The sequence below is a fragment of the Rhipicephalus sanguineus genome, chromosome 7, assembly GCF_013339695.2.
Source record: "Rhipicephalus sanguineus isolate Rsan-2018 chromosome 7, BIME_Rsan_1.4, whole genome shotgun sequence".
Taxonomy (NCBI): Eukaryota; Metazoa; Arthropoda; class Arachnida; order Ixodida; family Ixodidae; genus Rhipicephalus; species Rhipicephalus sanguineus.
The window spans coordinates 80,051,451-80,072,304 of record NC_051182.1 but is presented as its reverse complement, the minus strand read 5'-3'; the positions used below and the strand labels follow the sequence as shown (position 1 = coordinate 80,072,304).

The window sequence follows — 20,854 nt, the reverse complement described above, 5'->3', positions numbered from 1 at the left end:
TCTTCTCCAGTGAACGCAAGCACGCAAGCGACACAAGCTACAGTATCCGGAAAATAACTTGCCCAAACTGCGCAGAGCTATCCGCTATACGACAATAGGAGAAAAAAAAAGGCCGAAGGGGACCCCAAAAAAAAAAAAAGCTTATTGCGCTTTTATTTTGTCGAAATGACACTTTCCATGTAGACTGTGTTGTCAATGCAGGACTTTGATCACAGTAATAAGTTAAACGTGAATGAAGATGAAACGGTCGCCGTGAAGCAGGTTAGAGGCGCGTCCGCTGAACAGTGACTGGCCGCTCATGCCGTTTGGCAAAGGTTAACATCACGAAAATCTCGAGAATGGCACAATATTTCCTGCTGTACAAGGGATGGATGAGTCAGTAAGAGATTTTGGCGGCACACGCATTGCGGCGGATAAGCAGTAGCTCGCTCCGGCTGGCGGCGGCGGCCTCAGCCGGTGGCTCGGCGCCGGTATCGTCGCTAGGCCTACCGGTTCGAAACGGCAGTGTACAGTTAATAGCCTACGCTCATAAAGAAGTCCAGCTTTGCTACCGCTGTTGCGCGCTTTACGATGCGTTCACAATAATATCGCATATTGAAAGGAAGAAGGAAATCCCGGCGGCGGAGTTGGCTGCGATACCGGCACGGCCGAGTTTTCGCCGTGCGCTCCACGGCGCGAGCTGTACACAGCATGCAGTTATAATCTTGGCTTGTATCACAGGTCTCGTTCATGCTAGACGCTTGACAGTCGTCATCGCATTTGGTGAGAGGTCGGTTTAGGTCTTCCGATATATTAAAGCGATATCTGTTGAGCCCGGAAAGGACGTTGTATCCAACCTGTCGCCGCTGGCGGCGACGGGCCCGGCAAGGGGATCCAGCTGGCGTTATATGAACTTTTGCTGTCGCTGATCGGTCCATCGTTCGCGCAGCAAGGTTGTTATGACGCAATAGGGCACTGTTAAACCACGATGCATCATGCACAGGGAGTTCACAAACACGTTGAACAAGAAAGTGCGCGGTAGTTGCCTCTCCGTCCGACTTCGTTGACTGTCGCACACATTCCTGTCGGAGCTTGAAATCCTTTGAGAACACGCAAAATCCGAGTCATTTTGCTTCAGGCTCCTGTTGCAGCATTCCAGTACACAGCATGTCAACCCAACCATCGCAATTCCTCCAAATAAGGCCGCTAAAGCTCGTTAATGCAGCTCGCCAATGCACCAGCTGTAGGCAGCTGAACGTACCGATTACTACAAGTACCGGCATGCACTGCGGCAGCGGTGGCGTAGTGAAACTCGCGGTGAGATCGGTCTATTCCTCGGAATGAAAAAACTTAGCCCATGCGCACTCCTGGAATGGCCGGGCAGTTCAATTCCATCAATGTAATTCCTCCACGTAAGAAAGGCATCTTGATAGTTTTATTGAGTTAAGAATGAACGCCCCATAAAGTTGATGTCATCAGATGTATTAAGAACTGCAAGAGTACGCATAACAGGTTACCAAGGTCGAGGGATAGCAGCTTGGTTACATATCTCGTGCAGAACAACCACCCTACTAATTCCCATAGGGGCAGTTCTCCCGCTACGTATATAGTATTTGCATGGTCAGCATGTTTGAATGGTGGTGTTTTATTATTGTTTATGCTTAAATGTGTTAATGCTAAAATGACGACGTAGCGTATTTTTATGCTGACAAAAGTAGTATTCAAGAAGACTAAGCAGTTTTGCCACGCGTCTGGAGCGGTTTTGTGAACATGGAGAGAAATAAGATTTGGTTAATGAGGAATAAGGCCCTCTAGATCTGCTGGTATTAGTTAGAACAGTGCACCGCTCGGGCACCTTGTGCCTTTGTATCGAATACGGAACACTGGGCCGCACTGCTCGTCAGCACTCACGCTTGTCAAGCGCTCCTCGCAAGCATAGAGGCACTAGCGTGGCACTGTGGTGGAAGACCCGACTGCTACGCAGAGGGCGCGGGTTGAAATGCCATCCGATCCTAGAAATTTGTTTCTCATTTATTTTTTTATATCACGCGATAGCCGTCACGAACACCGGCGGCGGTGGACAACTATGGCGCCAAAATCAGCCGTTGTGATCTCATAACAGCTTTCGTTGTAACGAACTTCAGCGCCGACAATGCCCTCTCTACGCTGGCCTGCGTGACAGGCGCGCAAAAATCCACTTGCGTTAATATGAACATCTCTGGTTGCCACTGTTTTCGTTTTTCGCACAATTTCAACATATCTTTGCTTTGGAATTCCTGCCTGAGGTATGCGCTAATACGGTAATACCGTACCCTGAGATATGCTCACAGTGCACGAGCTCAGTTGCTCGTGCACTGTGAGCATATCTCAGTTTTGGTTACGTTTTCGTTCCGGTCCAAAACATCATTTTTTTTTTTTCATTTTTCGTTTTCGTTCCGTTCCGACACCCTGCTCTTAACACATTGCACCCTCATTTATTGCGAGTACGACAGGGAAGGCAGTAATGGAGTACTTCAGGGCAGCTTGCTTGCGTTTTCTCAGTACAGGCAGAGTAAGTTTTAACACTAAAGCGTTTTTTGACTGGGTTGGGGAAACCGTGCACCAAGCTGGCATCTGCAAAAGCAGTGTCTGAAAAGAACATGACCTCTCTCTCCGGAACCAATGCCAGCACCAACAACTGTCGCAGCAATCACCTGCAGCTGCTGTGGCGTAGCAGAGGGGAATGCCCACAGAGTTTAGAGGAAGTCCCGAATCAAAGGGAAGACGGAAAGTGCATAGGAATCTTCAGCATAATGCATAAGCGCATCGACATCTGCAACACGCGGCCGCCGACGTTCCATCTATAAAGGGAGCACCGCTTGTTCGTCGCATCAGTTTGGCCTTCAAAACAACTCGGCAAGACAACTTTGCAGCCACCCGTTACAACCTGGCCACAAACATTTTCATGTTCTCATCTAATAAGAACATGCTTGGGGATCCTGTGCAACTTTTTCTGTTTTGCTTCCCTTGAAAAAGTGTTCAGTGGTAGTACACAGTGATGCTACTGGCTTAGGCCACTTTGGAGCAGCTTTTGGAGCAGGCAAAATTGCGTTTTGGAGCAGCAGAACTAGCTTTTGGAGCAGGTGCTCTGCTTCAACAATTCATTCTGAGCCGAAGAATTCTTAAAAAAGTAATAAAAATCGACCACAGCAGCGTCGACATCCGAGCCAACAGCACTCAAGCCGCGGGCAAATGAGTTGTGCACTTTGTGCAAGCAGCACTCTCCTACATCTATGATGTCAGGGTATGCTTCCTGCATCTTTTTCTGAAGCTTTTCATTGCATTAGGGCCATCCGTAGAAAAGCAAATGACATTTTTCTGCGGCAGGTCCATCACTGCTCTCCGCACTTCACTAGCCAAAATTTCCGAAGTTGCAGAGCCAAGCCGGAAAGACTGTAGGTGTTCCACAACTCGCTGCATTTTATTGGAGAAATGCCTAACTACATCAAGTTGTTGGCACCTCTGTTCAAGAAGAGGGGTCTCGTCAATGCTAAGAGAAAAAACCACATCCGGCTTGTTCAGCTCGTCAAGCACAAGTTTCTTGAAATACAGCCCGAGGCCATCACTAACTATGCAGGATGCCTTGAACCTCTTACAACTAAACTGCTTCGCTGCTTCGGAATCTCCAAATAACTTGGGAAACAAGGCAGTTGCTGTGTCGGCCCAAGAGTATGGGATGCCCTTGAGAGGCATGCCAAGCACAGAGTTTCTGCATTTGTCACGCGGTCACACTGCAAAACGTTCCATGGAGGGCCGAATTCCAAAGTCGGCTGGATCGTTTTCGGCTGCTGCAGCCCACCTGAAGCGTCTCAATGACGACTGGTAGCATCAACGTGCCGTTTCATGGCTGCATGTCGCTTGACTGCTGCTACGCCATGTTGCCTACAGTTGATGCTTTGTTTACGAAAAAAAAAAACACAAAACGCAGCTCCTTCGTCCGCTTGACTATTGATAGTATAACCTCATTACAACAGACCTTCATAGTGAAGAGGATTTTGGTCTGTTGTAAAGGGAGTATGTAAAATCCAAGTACTGTTACAACAGACTTTCATGTAAACACTGAATGGGTCTGTTATAACCGGAGAGAATTACGAGTCACAAACATGGTCTTATTTTTAACGGGGGACCAAAAAAAAATGCGATTTTTGGAAAATCACATTTTCAGTTTCTGTAGCCCATTTCTATCTGATTCCAAAATATTTTCAATGAAAACTACGTAGAAGTGCTATAAAAAATTTGTTTTGCGTCTGCCGACGTGGCGAAAATTGCGGAAATATAAAAAAAGCGTTTTTCAAAATTATAGCTCGGCAACGGCGCAACTGGACGCCACCATTTTGGGCTCGTCGTAAAGAGCATTTCTCCGCGTTCAAGTTCTCCGTTTCAGCTGGCTCCTCCATTCAGTAACAAGCGTACGAAAAACACGTTTTGGCTGCTTCTGCGGTATTACCGCAGAAGCAGCCAAAACGCGTTAATGCTCGCTTCGGGATCGTCGTCTGCTGCTTCTGCGTCGCGAGGTCATGGCTGTCGAAAATTGCGCTACTTAGTGACGCGTTCGCACTCGTTCTGTATTTACGGGTCGACGATAATTTGGAACGCGTTAGTTGGGCAGCTGCAAGCGGAAGCTCAATCGTCAGATTACGATAGCGCGCCGCACTCGTCGCGAACATCGCAGACGTACGACTAATAGCGTTGACTCGTTGGACCCGCTGTTCGAGGTTCTTCTTATCAGCACTTCGAAGCTTATGACGAAGACCACCGCGGGACAACTCCTTGTACTCGCAATCGAGCATGACGTACTTTGAAACATCGGGAACCGCGGCTACGCACATCGCAACCGAGCTTTCTACTAAATGTCGTGGTTAGGCCTAACTCCGTTCACGGTGCCGATGTACGAGCCAAACCGAACTTTGCGGGCAAGAACATCGCGCTAGCGGACATGCGAAAGCGAAGAAGCCGTAATGTCCTTCGTCTCAAGCAACGAATCGCATTGCCCGCTGGCTCCTCAGAACCGCGGATGGGCATTTTGCGCATCGGCAGCGGACACCCCGGCCAAGCTCGCCGCGCAGCGACCGCGCGGAGAAGCGGTGGCAGCGGCTCGCAATTTCGCGTGTCAGCGTCCCAAACGCAACACCAATCACGCTGCGCGCCGTGTTTTTGTCGCTACAGCTAGGCATAGCTGATCATTGACAGATCGGGGATCGGCGGCCTTCGTTCTTAAATTGGTACGTCGATATCCGCGGTGCGCTGCTCCCGTCCCGAAAATATGCTAGGCGATGTTGGAAGTCGGAAGTTAATGACCGTTGTAGAAAAGTCCACTCTAAAGGAGTCCTGACCACCTTGCTGGCCTGAAATTTTATTCAATTATATCCGAATGTCCGTTGTACCAGAATCCGTTGTAAACGAAGCTCAATCAATGGAAATAATACGGAGGTCGGCATAACGCCGCAAATTGGTATGTAATATCCGAATGTCTGTTGTAAACAGATCCGTTGTAACCAGGTTATACTTATTTTGTCTCCATTTTCATCACTCTCATGGAGAACGTCCGCGTACGTCCGCGTACAGCGCGATGTCGCTCTCAATGGAGGAACCTCATGTAGTTAGTTTCACTTCTGAAAGTCAGAGTACACCCCTTTGGCGCAGGCTTGGCGCAGAATCGCCAAACTTTAAGGAAATGTAGCAGGTTGTAGCAGCCAGGGCACTTTGGCGCGGTCTGGCGCAATTGGCGCAGCGGTAGCATCACTGTAGTACAGGTTCTCCAACGGCAGAGTGAAAAAAGAATTCCTCATGTCAATATCAGACATAAACAAGCCACAAGTGCCATCAACCTAGCACAATACTGATGCATGAAAAAAAGCACAAAGTCGTGTGGAGATAGCTACGTCATCTTTTATTTATGTACACAATGCACAAGGTGGACTACAGAGTTGTCGAATCGCTACACAATCTTTAACATAGCAACGTGCTCGCGGCACGTGCGCCGCTTAACAGGACAGAGACGCGGCGTCGCTGAAATACCGTATTTACTCGAATCTAGGCCGGCCCTGATTCTAAGCCGACCCCCGAAATTCGCAAGGCCAGAAAAGTAAAAAAACCTATTCATTGTACTCGAATCTAAGCCGACCCCCCCACTTTCGCACATCGTTTTTTTGAAAAAAACATCGGCTTAGATTCGAGTAAATACGGTAGTACTCTAAATAAAACTACTGAGGTGAATAGAAGGACGGGAGGGAAGAAAAATACACCGTTTTATTCTATGACTGGCACTCTTATGCTCCGCTAGGAGCACACTACATGCCATAAGCATGTCGTGGGACGAATAAATATAAGCACAACCATAACTCCTTCCCGTGGCAAAAACGGCACCACTCGTGAGCCGCGCACGCTATGTACAGTACGGATGTGCGGTGCTACACGACTCTTACGCACAGGCTAATTGTGACTAATGGCGGGCTGTAGATACAGGGCAGCCCGAACAGGAGCCAACTAAAAACGAAAAAGATTTACAACGTGCACACTTTTCGATGGTACATTAAGTCAAGCACAAAACACTCTTCGTATTTACGTATGGACAAGAACTTGTACACCTCCCACCTTCTAAGAACTCAGTAAAATCACAAGGGAGAGAATCCCAGTTATACGAGTGTTTTAAATCATTCCACCAAGAAACGAGACAAAAAGTGCGATACCAGTTGCCACACTGCGGGGCCACTGGACGCATGAGAAATTCAGGGGTTGCAATGGCATGTAAATGTGCAAAGCTCACTCTGAAAGCCCAACTTTAAACCAACACCTGCTTTGGCGACATCGGCATGTGCTTATTTTTAACAAAATTATACTGCATGCAACTTTTCTGCAAAGGAGATACACTTCAAAACCAAAGCGAGCACCTCTGCTGTAAGCACACCAACACTCGTGCCTTGCTACTCCACAAATTTACGTGCATTACCAAGCCTTTGAAGTCCTTGAACAAATTCTCTTTCTTTACCTAGGACAACCTTCGAGGAGCATTTAGAGGAATGGGATACCATTATTAAGAAAAAGCACTGCACCTTCAGCACATAAAACTGTCAGTCAAGAAATGGGATCAATTCTGACCTTGCAGAAGCTGCAATTTTGAAAAAAATATGGCAGTGGGGTAAAAAAATGTGGCATCAACAGAAAGATGCAGATTTTGAGTGGTGTGCTTTCGCTAACGTTTACGTTAAGTCACTGTCACGAAACTATCGCACAAACTATTCGAAAGCTAGGCTCACAGCATAACAAATAGCACAACTTGCATACACTACAGCTGACATGATAATTACTTATGTAAACAAGTTAACACTGTAGGCCTGTCAAAACATACAATTCTGACAGCTGGTAAGAAAACAAAAGTGGCAAAAATTATTGATCAAAACTAATTCAGACACTAACCGCAAAGACGTTTGCAAAACGGTATTTGGTGCATATTTATAAGTCACAATGAGTACACAGTCCGAATCCTGAGTAAGCAATACTGCGCACGGAACACGTTGGCAATGCAAGAATCTCAACAAATTGCACGCATTAATTAAACACAGGAGCACATTAAAGTTAACAGAAATAAAAAGAACAAGCTCCAGCTGTTTCAACAGAATGTGCAAAATCACAGAAGCCGCTCTAGCAGACTGGAACAGACAAGCAACACATGAGAACATCATTGGAAGAATGGTTCACAGTTTGACAATAAAATACTAATACTGCCTTCAAACACAAACACCCTTGTTTTCTTTTTTTCCCTCCAAATATCAATGAAAGATAGACAAGACAGATGAAACTACTATCTGACAAATGTGGATGCTTCAAGTGGTGAGAAGTCGATCTAGAAACTTCACTGAAGCCGACATTGCAACAATCGCCAAAACATTGGCACCAGCGAAATTCCCCGTTCAACGACTTCTCACGCTTACAGTATAGTTGCTGCAAGGTAAAAACAGAATGGCATCTCAATTTTGAAAAATATGTGGCTAGATATCAGAGCAATATCCCCTGAGGCTATCAGAAGGTGAAACTGTTACATTTTTGAGCACGTTATGGGACTCTGGAACAACATTTTGATGACCCGGCGTTATCAAGGATGACTCCATACTCTTATGGTTACAGTTTGATTCAGGTTCTAAAATTTCATGCTATTTCTGTAACATAGAAAACATGAGGCATCAAAAGTTTATGCACAGAATGAAGGGTGCCAGCAATGTTGAGCACGAAGACACTCAACATTTAGCTGGATAAACAGCCTGTCGAAACAGCAGCTCCAAAGAATACACCGTAAGACAACCCAATCCTCCACTTCACTTCCGCCAAAGCCTGCTTCCTTCAAATTACAAAAGCATTTGCACATGGCACAGTGAGGTTCCATAGCAACTGCGAGATTCCATAAGAAGCTGCACTACAAAAATAAATCAAAACGATCCAAGGTTCGACATATCCTTTCTCCTATCTTCGAGGTTTAATGGTATCCAAACTGATTTGTACATCTCTCGAAAGTGGAACCTGTCTTCATAGTAGGTTCCACAACATGCTAGAATGTGTTGCAGCCTAGCATTTGTCAAGCAATACCGTACATGGCTGCCTAGCATCTCATTTTTGCTCCACTAGGGCAGGCCCGGCCTCGTCAACCTTGCCCTTTAGAACAGGAGAGAAATCGCAGTTTGCACACAAAAAAAAAAAACACTTTAATGGCCAGATGTCTTACTGGATAACCCTGCATCCGCATTTTTTAGCAATCGCTGAATATGGGACAAACAAAGGAATATGGGGGCTGTGCAGTAGTTTTTGGAAGCGGTTGAAATGTTGACACCAAACAATACCTTGTCTCACCAACTCTTGTGTTGACAGCTATGGCTAAGACTCGTGTCAGTCAATCGCAAGTGCAAGCTGTTTATTCTTAGAAAAAACAGGTGGCTTGCAAATCGCATGGCACTGATCCTCCTGTAAAACTGCCATTACAGACAATTGGAGGCAGACGGAGATGATTTCACATTCTGATGTGAAACCACCAGAATGTGGAGAGTAGGTGGGACTTGAGTACAGTTTATAAACCTGGACCCTAGGCTATTGTGCATCACCTTCAAGGTTTCCTCGTGTGCTCCGATGCTCTCTAGAACCTTCTCTCAAACTTAAATAAACCTTTTTACTCCAACTAAATACAGTGCACTTTTTTCTTTCTCTGTTCTAACCACTGAAGAAATTAAAGTAAAAAACTTCGAAACTTGCAAGCACTCCCAAACATTCAAACGAGATTCATGCACACGTATACCAGGAAGAATTCTTTAGCCACGCACACCTCACTGGCTCTTCAGACCTCTACAAGTGAAAAAACAAATAACGCACCAAATATGATACAAAAAAGAAAACTAATACCCGACTGTATTTACAATCTAAACTAGCAGTGCACAACGTGCAAAACAAAAATAAAATACCTACATCTTTCGTCATGCAAGTCTCTAGCCTAGAGCAAATTGCATGTGCTACGGAGACTGAGGAATCGAGCTCTTCCACGAGGCTTCAGTATGGGCCCGCATTGACAAACCCTCGACCTTCCCGAAATGGGTGAGAACGACTGGGAGGACATGAAAGTGATGCGATGGTCATGAACACGAGAATCGAATGCTTGAAAGGGAATGCGAGCTGGCGTTATTACAGGCGTCAGACACGATGATGAAAAGTGTGAAACATACGAGTTTTCTGCAGTTAACGTCAGGAAGGTATGATCTGACGTGAAAGACAACGAAAAGTTTTAATCAGAAAGCGGGAGAACTCGAGGACCATCAAGTGTGATGGTCTGGAGAGGTACCGCTTGTTCAAACAAGGGCCATGCTCCAACTTCTCAGCCCAAATTTACAAAAGCACTTTTCAAAAAAACTGGAACAGTGAAGGCCATGCTGTGATTAGAGGTAGTCCAGTGAGTTATGATTTCACGATAACCTGACAGAATAAAACCCCTGACAGTGTACCAAGCTGCACCATCGTCCATACAGAAAGAAGAGCTTGTAGAAACAAATTTGGATCAGAACAAAACTTCAGAATAAGGTAGCCCACTTTGTGCAAGGGCCACACTTCGTCTCAAATGAAACACACACCCTTAGACGAGCGTTCATAATATATATGCCTCCAAATCACCTGACAGGTCTTTTGCACCTGCTTTATTACAGTAAAAATGAATAAGCCGTTTTGCACACGGAATGAAAACAAACAGTGGACATATGCAGAACAAATCTGATTGCACTATGCTCCTCACGTATAGTACATGTTCCTGTTTTATTAAAAAGAACACGTGGATTGCAATTACAAGGGGACAACTGGAGGGACATTTTGTGCGTGGTCCAAGACAAATATCTTAACAAATCTCTTAACGCCGACTCCGAAGTGATGCTCATTCGGTGTCATTACTATTCCTGAGATGCTGTTCTCCCCCACACATCGGGGCAGCTCAGTCTCTTGCAGCACACAGCAAAATCCTGGTATGACTAATATGACCTCTGTACAAAGGTGGCTGCCAAACCACCAACAGCAACTCATATTGCCAACACCTCATATCTTCTGCTCCCAGTGATACTTTTAGCCAGCAGCCCAGTGAGAGCCTAGCCCTGTTCACTAATTCAGTTACTCACCCTGACTCTTTACATCTCTTCCCACATAAGAGTTTTTTCAAACAGGAATCTGGTGCAAACGCAACAGTGGTTTCTAGTGTCACACTTGCACTACTTGACACGAGGTAACCATTGCACTGGATCATGTTTGCACTAGGTCACACTTGCACCAGGTCACGTTTGCACAACATGGCATTAGGGGTCTCGAGTGCAAACGTGGCACACCTAACTTTGTTCGAAGTGGCTGTGCGAGAGAATGCCTTTATGGAAGGCAATGGATTGAAACCAACAAGTGCAGGTTCGTGCAAGCGGAATGGCACCACCTCCGTGCTGCAAGCGACACTCTGCTCTATGGAGATATCTAAACGTTTTTCACGCCACACCATGGAGGCAGCTCTGTCATAACGCAATGTACACAAGAGTGGTGGTATGATTACCTTCTGCTCTCAAGCTTACTCCAGTGATTCACACTTCAAAAAATTACAGACTTACTTCAAAAGAAGGCTGAAGCCCAAAAGTGCCTTGTTGGCAAAACTAGCGGAGGACTACAATCGCAAAGAGAATAGCAGATACAGACGAGGACAGAATTGTGAGGGCAGATGTTGTATCACGACTAACCAAGACACGACGCCACCTGTTCGAAACACTTCACGGAACTAACTTCAAAAGTCATGCCCATGTGATGATAAGTTGGCAAAAGACAAACATGGAAACAAATTTAACAAGCTTCACTCTTCCCGGCCCTGCTCAGCAAATCACTGCATGCAACTCGGGATCAACACACGCGAAGCTGGTTTTCCAGTACATAAGTGGCAAGTTTGCGTTCAAACACACCCTGTGCAAGTGACCCCCAAATTACAATGTAAGAACCAGCTGGTATTTGTGGACACCAGAGTGCAAGCAGTGACATTGTCCCAAGTAACCATTACTTTGTGGCCTTTAAGCTTGTACTAAGATGGCACCTATCAATCCTTTCCATCAAATCGCCTCACTTCTACTGCGCAAGTTGTAGCTCACACCAGCTTCGTAGCTCAACCAATCACAACATGGCCAGTCATGGGTGCAGCACAGTCTCAGGACAAATGGCGAAGAAAACAGAAAGATTCCCAGCAATGGTAGTCGGGTGTTGTAGATAGTACCAAGTTCTTTAAAGAGAGTGTTAAACACGGTGACACAACACGAAGGAATGGGCACGTAAACGGGGTTACACGATAAGTGTCTGTACATGACTGGTAAACCTGAGGGTGCGGGCATCGTTTGGGGACGCGTCGGTCTCAAGGTGCCTAGATTGCTCGGCACAACGGCCGGCACGGCTCGTCGTAGAACCATCTCCGAGAGCTCGTACACGTGTCGCACGGGCACGGAGACGAGAAATGACTGGGCGCGGAAGATGACGAAACAGCGACACAGTTTTTCAGCCCCTCAATACCGCATTGTTTTGAATCACAGATGGAAACGTTCTTATCGATTGTTCGGCTTCTTTTCGACGGCATCTTGCAGACCTCTGCATGGCCACACCACCAGAACGTTGAGAAAGCCTGCAAAGAGAAGTGTACACGACTTGCTGTCACCACATCTCCACCTTGCCTGACACTTGCGCAGTTCACAAGTACGGGAGATGACTTCGGCGTGTGCGGCAATGGACTGTTGACTTGACGACTGGTCTTCAATGCGACGAGATTACCGAAGGCCGACAGTCACTGCAGGCTGACAATAGTCACAGTGGTCACTGCAGGCCTAGTCAGTGCACCAATGGCGCTTGGACTCCCAAGTGCTGCCTTTGACAGAGCCCCCAGCAAACGAGGCGACGCGACTGCCGATTTTTGCAGCCCTCCTCATAGTCCGGAGACAGTCAAAAACCATTTCTTCAACATAGTTTTCAGCCACTCGCCTCAGGGCAAGTACCGGTTGTGCCGCCATAGGAGGAAGGGATTTCTGCAAAGGTGCCATGCGGTCTTGGCATTCAAAAGAACACTTTTTTGCACACACTGCCTTAAGCTTGGTGGTGGTTGGCTGCAGTTGCCAAGTTCGTGTGGGCGTTGCTATTGGCATTCGAGTCTTCGACAGTAGCGATGGTGTTGCGCACCGGGCGGAGGTTGCTGTTGGCATTGAGGTCGAAATTGCGATTGGCAGTCGCTGAGGCAGAGGGCTTCCTGACTGGGCTTTCCGACCGGAGGGAGTCTGCATCGTCCGATGCGTCTAGGTTGGACAGATCGCTCATGGAGGAATCCCACGGAGGTCGCTGGTTGATCAGCAGGTCTTCGCTCGGCTCCTCAGCAAGAGACGGTTCTGCATGCAATCAAATAGTTGAATTAGGACTGCAAATCGAGCTGCATTAGCACAGTGTTCGATTCATTACTATATCAAATAGCGAGGTTTATAATGCCGTAATCCTGTACACCACACTGTTAAAGAACCCCTTACAGCAAAATTTTTGTGACTTTTTTTACTGTAACTTGTAGCTTAGTCTCTGATAATCCCGAGATTGAATCGTAAATGCTCTAACATATAATTAATGCTAGCATCGTTAATTGTGACCAGCTTTAGCGCCACTTCAAAACGCCCGCCTAAAATCATAAACTGGCACCACACCATGGGACCGCACCTAAGATCACGTGCGCTCAATCTTTGGTGACGTTGACCGTGCAGTTTTCAAATGGGGCACCCGCGCGCAGTAAAGAATGAAACGATGCGAGTGCTGCGGTATGAGTTAAGCCTGTTAAGTCACGAGCGTGTACCCTGAGGAAAAAGAAAAGCGTTCCTGGCATAAGCAGCCAGAACCACCTTGACACTAGTCCGGCAACAGAACGAGAAACAATAGCCCTCATCGGCTGACAGTCATGGTATTGTGTGCGCCCTGCAAATATTCTGTGACGTCAACAATACTCACTTTACTCGTGGAATGTCACACAGGGCCTCGATCTACGTCACACCAGTGCTGACGTCACGAGGTGCTGCCAACTCAAAGCACTCATGCTTATTTTAAAACCAAATTAAGATATCTTAAAGGCAACGTTTGCCACTAATAATCCGTCAGAAGTGCCCACATATGCATGAAAACCAAACAACGCAAACATCTCGATGCTTCAATTTTGGTGTCGGGGTCCTTTAAGCTAGCCTCATGTAGAGAAATTGCAAGCCCAAGTGTCATGTGTAAGTATCTATAGCAAAGGGGCCCGGCATATATTTTGACTAGCTGGTCTCCTTAAAGGTGCACCCATAGGACAGAAATGTGGATTTGAAACTGGTACAGTAGAACCCCGCTGATACGTTTTTGAAGGGACCGTAGGAAATAAACGTAAGAGACGGGAAACGTAACAGCCGAAAAACAGGAAAAACGGCAAAATATTTAGTGGTACAGAATTTTATTTCAATTCTTACGAGCAGCACGAAAATTGGCGCGCTCAGCCGCGATCTAGTCGATGGATAGAAACGCGGAGCTTAGGACGGCCTTATCCACAGAAATGTAATCAACGTATGTGATTTTTTTAACACCAACAGCTGTAGGCATGAAAGAACTAAGCACACGCAATCACGACCGGCGCGGCGAGTCCGACCGCGAACCGCACGCACGACCATGCGAGCTCCAACCAGCTCGAACTCCTCCCGTTCTCCGACAAATAACGATGATGATGAGTCTACGCCAACGCGATGGCAGAAGTGAATGCCAATCTCGAAGGCCTTGCTTTCGCAAGCAATTACGTCATACACGCCATGTTCGTGCAATGCAAATCTCAGAGGCTATGCTTTTGTCAATAGTAAATGCCAATCTCGAAGGCCTTGCTTTCGCGAGCAGTTACGTCATAGACGCATCTTTGCAATTTGAATCTCGAAGGCCATGCTTTTGTTTGCATCAATTGAAAGATTCTGTTGCTTGCGCCTCTCGTGCGGCTAATATTACGGTCAAACGAGGCCAAGCTGCGTGAAAATGCGCCATGGCCGCTCTCTTTGGTAGTGACTCGGTCGGCTCCGGGCGCACTTCGCGACGTATCATACGGGAACGGTCCGACAGTTACGACGTAACAGCGGGGTTCCCAATACATTGTATCCTATGGGAGCTATGCCGGGACCGGCGGAAAACGACGTAACAGCCGGGAAAACGTAACAGCCGGGAACGTAACAGCGGGGTTCTACTGTAATTGCCTATGAGGCTGTGAAGCAACACTGAGTAATCAAGTATTTCCTTAATTACTTAAGGGCACATTTCCAAACTGCAATGCTCGAAGTATGCCCGCTTGGCTATGTTATCCCCACCAGTTTTGAGGTTTCTGTACCTTGCAATGTGCCGTTAAATAAATTACATTTTAATGATGCAGTAAAGAGTCGTAACCCGCAAGCACATGGCCCACCTCCGGCAAAAATGTTTTAAGTTGAATAATACTGGAGTACTCTGTCTATAACGCAACATATACTCCAATACTGTGTCCAAGTCACTTCAGAGTCAATGCAGGGGTGATAGTACGCCTGTATCGGTGCTGAAGATTCCTGGAGACAGTACTGGAGTATCATCTCTCTGGGAATTTTCGTAAGAAACTAACGCACATGAACAATTGACGCCAGCTGTCTTTCATGTGGAACTCCTAGACCGCAACCATGTAATAAAAAATTATGTTTTGTGTCTCCTTGCAATATGGACAAACACGTTTGCGTTATTGCTCATACAGTGCAGACCACTTATACCCCTGTCACACAGGGCAACTTAAGTGCACTTTGACGAAGTGCACTTCGCCGGTAGTGTCATTTGCATGCTGTCACACAGGAACGCTTAGTGACACTCGCTGCAAAGTACACTTGCCGGCAAGTGCGTTCGCCAAACTCACTTCGCTGCGACGGAGTGTCTATCCTCGGCAGCAGCGGCTTGCAAATAAATACGCTAATGCAAAACGCGACGATCATGTTTTAAACCATCGTTCTCGTTATTAGAAATACTGCCATGTATTCAAACAAATGATACTACAACAAAAAGCCTCGCTACTCTCGTTCTCGGGCAGTTTACGGCCACGTCCGCTAGGGGGATGCGGGAGCACATGGCGTGCAATGGCCGCGTCCGTCGCGTTGTTTACCTTCTTGCACATGTGCAGTTCTGTCACTCTCTAGTCATTTGCCATGGCGTGTGCCACGGGTGCCAATCCTACGAAGACAACGTGGTGCGACGCAGAGACGCGGGCGCTCATACGACTTTGGGAGGAGCATTTGAGCGACTTGCGCCGTGCTAAGAGGAACTCGAAAATATATGCAGCAATCTGCGAGAAGCTCCAACTACTTGGATTCGAAAAAAGCACGAAAGAAGTAAAAAAAAAGATTGAAAATCTGGGAAGTAAATACAGGTAAGCCTTTCAACCTGTCACAAATACATAATGCTCCCCGAGTCATGTACTGTCATGCGTGTTGTACACTACAGCCGTTGATGAATGTATTTGCTTGATATTGCTTCTTTGGTACCCCTTGAAGGGCCCATTCTGTTTACACATTGTTCGTTTTGAGGTAGCTGTGGTTAGACGCCAATTTTCAGTCAAGCGTAATTTAACTGCTCAAGATAAATGTATCGCCGGTTCATTGTTATATTGGCTGTAAACGATTAACACGATACGCGTGTTCGCTTTACCCGTAGCGTCTGCTTCGTGAACTGCAGAGGACAGCAGTGAGCGTTTTTCTGTCGTGCTCTGAGTGCCGGCATTGAGGGATCCGATGACATGAGCAGGGATTTCTCTCTCTTTACTTTGTTTACTGCGTTAAGAAGAGGCTTCCTACCCTTCGTGTACCCTTCGGGCAAGCGAGCTATTTAAGCTGTCTAGTTGTTCCCGCATTTGCGCGACCCCGTTGTCCTTACACCGGCGACTGATATCAGATTTCGCGTCGGGAACATTTGCGACGCAGGTATTGCCTTAAAGGGCCCCGAGCTACTACCATCTTCAGTAAAGACAACTTTAACGTGACGCATGCCAGTGCATTAATTCGTGCTTACATACTTGCAGATTAATAAAACGCAAGCAGACTGGCACAGGGTCAGGGGCCATCTGCTGGCCGTATTACTGGGAGATTCACCGATTTCTAGGAACGCTGCCGCTGCATGACGAAAGTCTTGCTGAAGAAAGCGGCTTCAGCCAGGGTTCCCCAGCACAGGAGGTGAGTGTGCAAGTACCTTTTGCGATTTATCCTCATCAGGCGGCACTTATTTTGATTAACTGATGATTTAGTCGTTCAAGTGCGTTGCTTCTTCATTGCCATTATAACTACATACCCCCAAAAAACGTTGAGTGTTTTATGCGAATTTCATACTCCATGGAACTGTAATTTAATTTTAGTCTGAGCTTGAACTAACCGGCTACGTTTGCAATATTACCAAAAGTGTGTGAAATCAAGCGGGTCACAAAAGACGAGACAGAATGGGTGTTGAGTACGAAACAGTTCATTGATTGCTTAAATGTTACGTAAAGTGCAGTATGACAACCAAGCGGGTGGGCTTGCAATACATTGTGCAATATACAATTGAAAAACCAAATGCAAATTTGTTCGAAATGCCCAGATACACGTTATATGAGCATACTTATCTACGAAAAAAGACTCAGCACTGGTACTGTCTCCTCTCTGTTGTTTCAATGTTTATAGCAGTGTAATGAGTATATGTTTACCCAATTTCACAATAAATTAGGAACAAACACAAAGCTTACTTCAATTTATGTCATTTTATGCCAAGAACACTGTGCCACTTCATAAAAATGCCTGATTTAATTAAGTACTGTCAAAAGGAATGCAAATTTTCTGCATGTGCACGCATACTCGTGCAGTTAACCAGAGGTAAACAAAGATTTTATTTCATATTGGGCTAACCTTTTGAGTGGTACTTATTTGGTTGTTAACAACGTGCAATTTATGCTCTGCAGATCCTTCAAGGAATAGCACGGGGTGACGTGCAAGACGAACAGCAGAGCCAGGGTTGCTCATCACCTCTCGTGGTGGCATCTGAGCCATCATGCTCCACTCAAACTAGCACATCACCGCAGGCAGCGGGCAACTCAACCTCCACCTCCTTGGAAACAGCAGCAGCTGCCTCCAGCTGTGAAGCTGGTTTGGATGGTGGCGGCTGTGAAAAAGAGCCGAAGAAGCGCAAGCGGCAACCTGCACCATCCACCCTCATGACGCAGCTGCTGGATGAGCAACGGCAGCTTCGTCTCTCTCTTGAACAACGACGAGAGAAAGAACTACAACTGAAGGAGGAGCAGCTGAAGATCTTCAAAGGCATAGCTGCAATGGATGAAAAGCTGCTGTCCGTGCTGGAGGCACTGGTGAAAAAATAAACTAAGATGACATCAAGGGCAATTTCATGCATGCTTTATTGTGTAGAAGACACGACGGCTTGCCACAGCATTTCACAACGTAAAGCATAATGTAAATGCACGTTAACAATGAAAAGGTCTGAACTAGATCATGAGGAACGGGCAACTTGTTTCGAAAAGTATTCTGTGAATGCAGCCCTCGTTTTCTCGCCTTCGTCTGTGCCGGCTTGTGTGTTGTGGGAAGGCTGCACATAGAGAGTGGCAAGTTGTTGCGCTTCCTGTTCCCATGGCTGCTCAACGCAGTCCCGGAAATTCTCGCAGATGTTGTGCAAAACGCATGCAGCCCTTATAGCACGCTTTGAGTTTGGCAGGTGACAATCCATTCTTTTTGCTACAAAGCGGAAACGGGCTTTCAACCTGCCGAAAGCATTCTCTACAATCCTCCTTGTTCTAGACAGGTTGTAGTTAAACACTCTTTCAGGTGTTCCGTCCTGAGGATTTGCGAATGGCTTCATAAGGTTTCCAGTCAAGGGAAACGCTTGATCACACAATATGATCGGAGCAACACGGGTGCCTTCAATCATGGCCTGAGGGGACTTGAAGTGAGCACTCTCCACCACCTTTCTCAGTCCTGATGCTGCGTAAACACCTGCATCATGGCACCTCCCTGGACTAACAACACGGATGTATCTGAACCGATATCTGTGGTCCACCAGCGCTAAAAGTATCATGCTGTACCTGTGTGGGAAAAGAAGAAAAAGCAGCTGTAATTTCAGTAATGCTAAACAACAACAGAACGAGCACTTTCTAACATGACTTTACTCTTAAGTGTTCAGTAAACTTTTTTTTTGCCTTTATAGCACGAAGTACACGCAGCGTAGATCAATATAAAGAATAGCACATTACAGTTTGCCTCATTCAACACATACAAATAGTGGCTTTTAATATCATATACAAGATTACTGTTTGTAGAATTTCGTGACAACGCCGAAAACAACGTATAACACGTTCTCCTAAATATACTACTATACTGTACTTCTGCACTAACCTCTGCGTTAGATCCTTTTATAGCGAGCAATGCCCTACCACGCCAAACATTTTAGAAGGACCTACCATCCCTTATAATTGTAGTAGTCGGTTGCGTGCTTCTTGGGCGGTGACACGGGGAAATGGCAACCGTCGAGGGCTCCTACAGCTTGGGGGAATCCGGTCACAGCGAAGAATTCCCTGACGTGGTCGGCCATGTCTGCGCGCCGTACCATGCAAATCCACTGGCTTTCGAGCTGCTGAATGACGGCTGTGGAAAACTGCCGCCACACCACATTGACAGTTGAACGACCTACACCAAATAAGTGGGCGATCGTCCTGTCCTCAGCAGAAGAGCACAGGCGGTAGAGTCCAATGGCAACTCTTTTCTCCACAGAGATCGGTGTGCGCATTTGTGTGCTCAAGCGGCTGAGATCACAAGCCAGCGACTCTACAAGGTACCTGAATGTACTTGGAGTAACGCGCAGTGCCTGCTTGAAGTGGAATTCAGTCAGATGAGGCAACGTGTCCTCGAACCAGCGTTCATTCCGTTGGAAACTCCCACACTGAGCGACACATGGAGGGTACACTGTCAGCCAAAACGGCGGCTACGGTGAACGAGTTTCCGAGTAGCTGTTCCTCGATGTCTCTTGAAATTGCCGCTTCTCTGTCAATTTCACTTTCCAGCATGACGTACGCATGACAGCGCCTCACTCGTAAGCAAATGAGTGCTGCCAAAACACGCTCCAAACGCTCGTCACCACTACGCGTGCCTTCTGCATCGGAGTCCGCCATTTTTGTTTTCGATTGGTCTTGGATATGGCACTGTCTTGTCTCGGCTCGCGATGACCAACGATGTTATGAGGTTGCAATATTTACTTCATTTGGGCGTAAAGTTTATTATAAATTATGTTCATGCCTATAATACGCTATTAAACAGCAATAAGTGCAAGAAATAGCAAAAATATGTTGTGCTACTAATTCACCAATTGCCACTGCCATCATTTCCAAAGCACACTTCGCTTTCTCGTGTAGCAGCGCGCCGCCAAAGTGACACTCTGTGAGCGTAAGTGCACTAGCTCAAAATGACACTAAGTTTGCCAGTGTGACTGAGGTATTATAACGTAACCGCATATAGTGCAGGACCGGTTATAATGCGGTCTTTTTCGACTCCCGTTTACCCTCCCATAGAACCGCATGTATTCGCATACCGCTTATTGTGCAGTCCCCCAAGATGAAATACCGTTTATAATGCGGTTGCGGGAAAATATTTCTGACAAACGCGGTAACGAGTGCGGTTCTCAAAGGAGGTACGCCGCTGGGGAGGGAGCGACGAGGTCGTTACGAAGGGCGAGGGCACGCACAGTGAACAAACGAGGGGCGGGGGGAGGAAAAAGACCGCGGCAGCGCTGCGCGGGCTCACCGAGTGGGGAAGGATGGTGGTTGCCTAGGCGACGGAGTAGCCTTTGCACCGGCGGCGGCAAGGCTCCGCGGCCGCTTGCCAGCAGCGCGTTCCGCGTGGAACGTACGATCGCGTCCTCATCAGGTGCGCTTTAAAGTAAGTTTCCTGTCGGGAAAAGCGTCGTCGTTATCACATTTGCTACAGATATCGCGTTTGCTACCTTGTCCGCAAATTGAAAAGTTTTGCGGCTTCATGACACGAGCTTTCGCCTTTTCTGCCAGTGCGCAGACTTAAACAAGCTTGGCGGGCTTTTGTCGCCATTGATCTCCCGGCCGCGAACACAAACTTCGTATCACGCGTGCTGTTCTTGGGTTAGTGCTTGAGTGCGATCTTTTCGGCGTCCGATTTTCATGTTGTCTTAGACAAACTTCCCGCGACAACATGCTGAACCGCAGGCTAGGCCTAATCAGCGTTGGTTGCTTTTCAGTAGCGGTCGCGGGCGATAAAAGTTGCGATTT

General features: G+C 46.8%; 2 protein-coding genes across 2 annotated transcripts in view; both read right to left on the bottom strand.

The window, feature by feature from the left end:
* Positions 1-6,210: 6,210 nt before the first annotated feature.
* The window catches only part of LOC119399551 (serine/threonine-protein kinase LMTK1), a 65,856-nt gene continuing 51,212 nt past the window's right edge, over positions 6,211-20,854 (bottom strand). Inside the window, exon 17 of the mRNA XM_037666359.2 lies at positions 6,211-12,920. Within this exon, the coding sequence (XP_037522287.1) occupies positions 12,625-12,920 (296 nt within the window). The 3' untranslated portion in view covers positions 6,211-12,624. The remainder of the gene's footprint in view (positions 12,921-20,854) is intronic.
* On the bottom strand, positions 18,025-19,490 carry LOC125759317 (uncharacterized). Its single transcript, XM_049417779.1, has 2 exons — positions 19,022-19,490; positions 18,025-18,646 (listed from the first exon to the last, which is right to left on the bottom strand). The coding sequence occupies exons 1-2, from the start codon at positions 19,345-19,347 to the stop codon at positions 18,058-18,060; spliced, it is 915 nt and encodes a 304-aa protein (XP_049273736.1). The 5' UTR covers positions 19,348-19,490; the 3' UTR covers positions 18,025-18,057.

What these genes read in the sequence shown, in the direction of transcription:
- LOC125759317 (XM_049417779.1), bottom strand. Translation starts at nt 19,347, where the DNA reads ATGCGCACACCGATCTCTGTGGAGAAAAGAGTTGCCATTGGACTCTAC. An exon ending in TACTACAATTATAAGGGATG is followed by an intron (nt 18,647 to 19,021) that starts GTAGGTCCTTCT and finishes TTTCCCACACAG; the next exon opens with GTACAGCATGATACTTTTAG.